At 39.3% G+C, this 8,272-nt stretch overlaps 1 protein-coding gene across 1 annotated transcript in view; it reads left to right on the forward strand.

The window, feature by feature from the left end:
• Window positions 1-8,272, forward strand: part of LOC107678264 (ATP-binding cassette sub-family A member 3-like) — a 62,649-nt gene that overhangs the window by 49,578 nt on the left and 4,799 nt on the right. The window contains exons 16-24 of the mRNA XM_016473472.1: window positions 472-781; window positions 856-1,129; window positions 2,395-2,599; window positions 4,634-4,853; window positions 4,942-5,100; window positions 5,476-5,636; window positions 5,731-5,865; window positions 6,444-6,638; window positions 6,806-6,993. Of these exons, the coding sequence (XP_016328958.1) occupies window positions 472-781; window positions 856-1,129; window positions 2,395-2,599; window positions 4,634-4,853; window positions 4,942-5,100; window positions 5,476-5,636; window positions 5,731-5,865; window positions 6,444-6,638; window positions 6,806-6,993 (1,847 nt within the window). The remainder of the gene's footprint in view (window positions 1-471; window positions 782-855; window positions 1,130-2,394; window positions 2,600-4,633; window positions 4,854-4,941; window positions 5,101-5,475; window positions 5,637-5,730; window positions 5,866-6,443; window positions 6,639-6,805; window positions 6,994-8,272) is intronic.

The raw sequence follows: 8,272 nt of genomic DNA on the forward strand, positions 1-8,272 counted from the left end.
TTTTATTTTTAATTTTTATCTTTTTTTTTTTGAAAGTCTAATGCTCACCAAGGCTGCATTTATTTGATAAAAAATACAGTAAAAACAGTAATATTGTGAAATATTATTACAATTAAAATAACTGTTTACTATTTGAATATATTGTCAAATGTAATTTATTCCTGTGATCAAAACTGAATTTTCAGCATCATTACTCCAGTCTTCAGTGTCACATGATCCTTCAGAAACCATTCTAATATGCTGATTTGCTGCTCAAGAAACATTTCTGATTATTATCAATGTTGAAAGCAGTTGTGCTGCTTCGTATTTTTGTGGAAACCGTGATACATTCATTTTTTTGAGGATTCTTTTAATAGAAAACTCCAAAAAACAGCATTTATTTGAAACAGAAATAAATGATGTATTTGACATTTTTTTAGATAGATTATTTGTTTTTATCCTTCATTACTTTCTGCATGTGTTTATCCTCAGGCCAGGCTCTATATGCAGCAGTTCTACGCTATGTTCCTGAAGAGGGCGCTCTACAGCTGGCGCAACTGGAAAGTGATGGTGGCTCAGTTTCTGGTGCCGCTCATTTTCACTGTGTTGGCCCTCGTAGTAGCCCGCGCCCTCCCTGGAAGCCAAATCACGCCCCAGCTACGTCTGGCGCTAAAACAATATGGCCCTACTCACGTACCCGTGGCTGTAGACGTCAGTGCTGGGCCGCTGGCTACAGCTCTGGCTGAGATCTATGCTGCACAGCTGCCTTCCCAGAATGCCATTCCTGCCACTAATATAACAGGTAAGAAATAACCGAATGAATAAATAAACGGAAGCTGCCTCAGCAACATCCTAACCTGTCGTTTTTCCTATCAGATTTGTCGGAGTACGTGCTATATAATGCCATGAGGGAGGGCGGGGCTTTCAATGAGCACTGCGTGGTGGGCGCGACTTTCAGGGGCCGATCCAGGAAGAACACGGAGGTCATCGGCTACTTCAACAACCAGGGCTATCACACCCCCGCTACGGCACTCATGCTGGTTGACAACGCTCTCTACAAGCTACTGGCCGGACCCGACGCCTCCATCCAGACTGGAAATTACCCCATGCCCCGCAACATGTCTGAGACGGCCCAGAGCCAGCTTTCTGAGTACGTATCCTCTTTGGGAGTATTTAGTGGCGCTTGACAAGTAGGGCCTATGAAATTTGATTGAATGTTTTCCAAAATTCTGTGTTTTCATTTTAAGATAAGACACTACAGGCAAAACCTTTGCTTTTTTCAGGCACTGGTCAATTTTGTGATTTTGAGCTATTTTGCCTCCTAAACATGCCATACTAGTGGAAAGAAAACATCAAGTGTTTATTTTTTATTACATTTCATCTGTTTGCATCTGTACATTTTATTTACAATACATATCTCTACTTCAGAGGACTTAAATACACTAAATCTATATTTATCTTTCTATATTTAGAAGGTTTTTACAGATGGGTTTGTTAATGTCATTTGATAGTTTTTTTTCTGATTTATTGAGTAAAAACTTTTAACTCTAATGTAACAACAAAACAAGATAAAAAAACATTTATTTATTTACTATATTTATTTTCAGAAATTCTTTTAAAATTTTCCTAGATTGTTTATTTATGGTTTAATACAAATTTATTATAAAAATGGTGGTAATCTAATTAATTCATAAAACTTAAACTTTTTTTTTTTAGATTTATTTTTAGCATTAGCATGATAGGACAATATGATGACAGGAAGCAAAGTGGGAGAGAGAGAGGGGGGCGGGATCAGGAAAGTTTCTCGATGGTGCTAAATGTCAATATAAAACTAGAACAATTGAATTAATCTTTTAAAATGTAATCAAATTAACATTTTATGAACTGTTTTATTTTTGGCAAAGTGCTGCACAACAGAGGTTTACTGTTTAAATTAAAATATGGGCAAAAACAATGTGATATTGTATGTTATTCCTTAATGTTTTAATATATTGTTTTGAGAAGTAAACATTTTCTGTCATAGTTTCTTTAAGTTAAACTGAACTTTTATTTTGACAGGTTGTAGTGAAGACCTTTGAGTTTCTGTGTGTCTGACGAAAATCATCAAAAATCATAGCCTAAGGCAGGGGCTCTCAAACCTATCCATGTAGTAACCCCAGCACTGCACATTTTGTATGTCTCCCTATATCTGACACACCCACTTCAGGTCTTGCAGTCTCCACTAATGAGCTGATGAGTTGAATCAGGTGTGACAGATGAGGGAGACATACAAAATGTGCAGGGCTGGGGGTACTCCAGGACAGGTTTGAGAACCACTGGCCTAAGGTATCAGAACAAACCAAGAACCCTAAGTGAAGTTCACTTGAGACACCTAGTCGTTTAGATGGTCTTTCATCCTCATTTTTGTCTCTGCAGGGGTCAGACAGGCTTCGCCATCGCTATAAACCTCATGTACGGCATGGCATCATTAGCCAGCACCTTCGCCCTGCTCCTCGTCTCTGAGCGGTCGGTGAAGTCCAAACATGTGCAGCAGGTCAGCGGTGTCTACCTGTCCAACTTCTGGTTCTCTGCCCTGCTGTGGGACCTCATCAACTTCCTGTTGCCCTGCCTGCTCATGCTGGTCAGTATGAATGTACTGTCTAGGTTCTGTAAGTGGTTCTTAATCTGGAGGCAAGGGTGCTGCAAAATGCCTTAAAATTAGTGCTGTCAAACGATTAATCGCGATTAATCGCATTCCAAAATAAAAGTTTTTGTTTACATAATATACATTGAACAAAATTATAAACGCAACACTTTTGTTTTTGCCCCCATTTTCTTTGAGTTCAGCTCATGAAAAATGGGGGCAAAAACAAAAGTGACGCGTTTATAATTTTGTTCCGTGTATGTGTGTGTACTGTGTATATTTATTATTTATATATAAAAGCACACACAAACAGTATATGTTTTGAAAATATTGACATGTATTTACATGTACATATTTATATTCACATAATTTATATTATATAAAAATATATTTATTATATAAACGTAACATATTTTTCTTAAATATATACATGCATGTGTTTGTATTTATTTGTACATAATAAATATACACAGTACACACGCATATATTATGTTCAGTGTTGGGGAAAGTTACTTTTAAAAGTAATGCATTACAATATTGATTGACGGGAGCGGGCGGTCTAACAATATCCCATTCCCGACGTCCATTCAGAACAGCATATCTGCGATTTATTCTTATTGACCACCGGTACAGCCTGCACTCGGACTGTTATGCACGTGCTGTGCGCATGCCTTCTGCATCACGCGTTTTATTTGCGGAGTTTGTGTGCAGCATGTGCATAACGATGCTCAGAGCAGGCTGTACCGGTGGTAGCCTAAATATACGGCCATCAAACAGAACAGGCAGGTTGTCGATGAGTTAAACTGAACTTTTATTTTGACAGGTTGTAGTGAAGACCCTTGAGTTTCTGTGTGTCTGACGAAAATCATCAAAAATCATAGCCTAAGGCAGGGGTTCTCAAACCTCTCCATGAAGTACCCCCAGCACTGCACATTTTGTATGTCTCCCTATATCTGACACACCCACTTCAGGTCTTGCAGTCTCCACTAATGAGCTGATGAGTTGAATCAGGTGTGACAGATGAAGGAAACATACAAAATGTGCAGGGCTGGGGGTACTCCAGGACAGGTTCTGACTGAGCAGAATAAGGATGGAGCAAAGTGTGGATGCGCTGTCCTTGAAGGACGTTCAACTCGGTTTTGTTTATATTTTTCTTAGCCTATAATTTTAAATGACAGATATTGTATTTATTTATTTTTCTCTGCGACACTTATACTGTGTTAACAGAAAAATGTCAAACGAATTTTGTATTTTGACAAGACGAATAAAAATAGCTAATAGGCTATTTTTGTACAACCTACATTTTTTTTCTCTCTGCGACACTTTTTCCTATTGTGTTGTAAATGTTATATGAATTGTATCCTGACAAGACAAATAAAAATAAGAAATACAATTTTTATTTTCTCTGACACTTTTTTTTTTTCTACTGTGTTGCATAAAATATTAAACAAATTTTGTGTCTTAAGATAATTCATATAAATTCAAGTCAAAGTCAATAAATTCAAGACTTGACAAGACGAATAAAATAACATACAATTTTGTGCAGACTACACTTTTATTTGTCAGCCGAATATATAGCGGGAGGGGGTGGGTGCGGAATAGAACCTTGCGGGAGCGGGACTAAAAAAAGACCTCTACCCAGGGGGTACGCCGCTGTAAAAAATTTGAGAACCACTGCTTTAAAATAATACAAAGTATGCTTTGAAATAAGCTAAAACTCAAGATGTACAGTGATTTAAATTAATTCCCTCGACACCTGGCATTTGGAAAACCTGGATATATGAGGCTGAGAGTGAATATATAGCGGGAGGGGGTGGGTGCGGAATAGAACCTTGCGGGAGCGGGACTAAAAAAAGACCTCTACCCCAGGGGGTACGCCGCTGTAAAAAATTTGAGAACCACTGCTTTAAAATAATACAAAGTATGCTTTGAAATAAGCTAAAACTCAAGATGTACAGTGATTTAAATTAATTCCCTCGACACCTGGCATTTGGAAAACCTGGATATATGAGGCTGATTTGTTATTTCTAGGTGGTCTTCCAGGTGTTTTCAGTGAAAGCATTTGTGGCTGAAAACCACCTGGTGGATGTTCTGCTGTTGCTGCTTCTGTATGGCTGGGCGGTGATTCCCCTCATGTACCTGCTCAGCTTCATGTTCTCCTCGGCCGCCACCGCTTACACGCGCCTCACTATCTTCAACATCCTCAGCGGCACAGCCACCTTCCTCGCGGTCACCATCATGACCATACCTGGTGAGACACGCACGTCCGCACTTGCATTTCAATTCTTGCTAGAATGTCTGTTCAAACACTTTGCGTTCTTGTGGTTGTCTTCCCTCAGAGCTCAAGCTGGTAGACCTGTCTCACCTCCTGGATAAGGTCTTCCTGATCTTCCCGAATTACTGCTTGGGCATGTCCTTCAGCGAGTTCTATCAGAACTACGAGATCATCACTTTCTGCACCTCCAGTGTCTTGGCCGAGTACATTTGCAAGTACTACAGTGAGTGACTGATAATCACCCTGAAAAACCACCTGAACTGAAACTCATAAGCTCATGCTAGGTCAGTTCTGATCAGTGCCGTTTCTGGCATTGTGCTGGCACTTCGCCTATGCAAATGTGAAGCCCTGGATATTGAATTTTTGTTTTTCTGTAATATGTTAGCCTGTGTGTGTATAATATGATTAAATCATTCGTTGTGTTTAGTGTCTCGATGGAGCTATAAGACCAGCACCGCTAGCTGGTAAATCTTCTGAATATTGACTGACGTCATTGAAAAGCAACTAGCAGTGCAAGCATGAGCGTTTAGCATCATGTGGCGCACTTAATGTGGACTGTGTTGTCATTCTCATTGGCATTTTTGCTGGTCATCTGCAGACATCACGTATCAAGTAAACTACTTTTCCATGGATGAGCCTGGAGTGGGTCGCTTCCTGGTGGCCATGTTCCTGCAGGGTGTCGTCTTCATCGCCCTGCTTTTCTTCATTGAGCTCCGGTGCATCCATGTGCTGCTCAACCTCTGCAGGAGACACAAGAAGGTGGGAGAGGAATGAAAAGGCAGGATATGGTGCTGCTGTTTTATTGGTTTGGATGCTAACAATCACAGCTGTGGGTGTGTGTTTTTTTTGTCAGATTTTGCTGTTGGCAGAAGAAGCTCTTCAACCTGAGGACAGAGATGTTGCGGAGGAGAGAAAAAGAGTTTTGGAGTGCCAGCCAGTGGTTGAGTCCATGGTGGGCAGCCCACTTATCCTACAGGAGCTCAGCAAGGTATGAAGTTCACATTGTATTATTTGACTCCAAACTACAGTATGTTAATGTGATTACCTCAAAGTTTCAGTTTCCACTTATATTCTGTGAAAAAGTATTTTGGAATGCTTTAATGCATTGACATGCAAGTTCCACTGTATCATTGCCACAGTGCCCTGAGTATACAAAACCAGTTGGGTGGTGCCATCTGTTGGCCAAAGTGCATAAAACATGCAGAAAATCATGCTTTGGAATAATTTGGCCTAAGGTCACGCTCCTTTTTATAACTGGTCATTTCTATGGCTTTCTGCTATTTTGTGGACATTGTTTAGGAAGGAAGCCAAACAGAAACCACTAAATGGGATATTGGTATGCAACAACGTTCTCCAGAAATACCTGAGTTACTGGCAAATATGCTAAACAGGAAGTGATATATAGTCTCTTAGCACATGTTTTGCATTTCATTGCCACAATGCCCTGAAAATACCATGTAAATTTGGTCATAGTATTTTACCAAACAAATTTGTTACCAGACAAAATTGTTTGGTGTTTAGTTTATTGTTTTTACCCTTTTTTAATCTGTGGTTGTATTTCTCTAGGTATATTCAGGTGGGCAGTCGTTGTTAGCGGTGGACCGTTTGTCTTTGGCCGTTGGGAAGGGCGAGTGCTTTGGTTTACTGGGATTTAATGGAGCAGGGAAGACTACGACATTCAAAATGTTGACGGGTGATGAAAGCATAACTTCAGGAGATGCCTTTATTGACGGCTACAGCATCCTCCGAGATGTGAAAAAGGTTGAGCATTTTGTTATCTCATTGCCATTTCATATAAAATAGTTCCCTAACACTGGAAATTAGGGTCAAGGTCAAACTTTATTAGTTAATTAATTTTTAGAGATGAGAGATATTTAGATTTGATGTAAGTGAATGGATTAACAGTATTAAATATGACTTCACTTCAGGTGCAGCAGAGAATTGGCTACTGTCCCCAGTTTGATGCGCTGCTAGATCACATGACAGGGCGGGAAACCCTGAGCATGTATGCCAGACTGAGGGGCATCCCAGAGAAATACGTTACAGCCTGTGTAGAAAACGTCCTGCGTTCGCTGCTGCTCGAACCTCACGCTGACAAACTTGTCCGCAGCTACAGGTATAAACATGAGACCTGAGAGAAAGAGGATGGATGGTTAGAAATAATTGATGGGTGGTTAGATATGATTAATGCATGGTAAGAAATGATGGAAGATTAGATTTGATGGTTAGATGAGGGTTAGACATGATATATAGATGGTTAGATGTGATGAATGCATTGATAAGTATGATTGATGGTTGATTAGAAATGAAGGATGATTTTGGTTTATGATAGAGATATTTAATGGGTGGTTAGATATGATGAAGAATGAATGGTAAAATATGATTGGTTCGATATGATTGGGTTGATCGATATGATTTATGGGTGGTTAAATATGATTTGTAGGTGGTTAGATGTGATAATGAATGGATGGTAAATTATGAAATATGGAGGGTTACATATGAGTCATGGGTGATTAGGTATGATGAATGAATCAGAAAATATTTCATGGATGTGTAGATATGATTCGTGGGTGGTTGGATATGATGATGAATGGCTGGTTGAATGACATGATATATGGATGTTAGATATGATTCATGGATGGTTAGATATGGTTCATCGATGTTAGATAAGATTCGTGGATGGTTAGATAAGATTTGTGGATGGTCAGATATGATTTGTGGATTGTTAGATATGGTTCATGGATGGTTAGGTATGATTTGTGGATTAGATTATATGATTCATGGATAGTCAGATATGATTTGTGGGTGGTTGGATATGATGATGAATGGCTGGTGAGATATGATATATGGATGTTAGATATGCTTCATGGATGGTTAGATTAGATTTGTGGATGGTAAGGTATGATTCATAAGATTCGTGGATGGTTAGCTATGATTGGTGGATGGTTAAATATGATTCAGGGGTGGTTAGATATGATTCATGGGTGGTTAGATATGATTTGTGGATGGTTAGATATGATTCGTGGATGGTTAGATATGTTTCGTGGATTGTTAGATATTAGGGGTGTAACTAGGGCTGCACGATTAATCGAATGCGATTGTCATGCGCATTTTGATAGTAATGCCGGTTTACTGCTGATCACAGAACCGTGCTTCACTGAAAGATACGCATGACAATCGCAGCTTCTGTCGAATCACGATCTCGATTCCATTTCGATTTATCATGCAGCCCTAGGTGTAACGATTCACTCATTTTCTCGATGCATCGATTACAAACCCTGAAGATGCATATGCATCAATCTTGAAACATGGATTTTTGAATCGTGAATCGTCGATTTCGGACAGTAATCGATTTAAAACGCTAAGAATCGAATGTATCAAAATATATACACATT

The sequence above is a fragment of the Sinocyclocheilus anshuiensis genome, unplaced genomic scaffold (assembly GCF_001515605.1).
Source record: "Sinocyclocheilus anshuiensis isolate Anshui unplaced genomic scaffold, SAMN03320099.WGS_v1.1 scaffold1764, whole genome shotgun sequence".
Lineage (NCBI taxonomy): Eukaryota > Metazoa > Chordata > Actinopteri > Cypriniformes > Cyprinidae > Sinocyclocheilus > Sinocyclocheilus anshuiensis.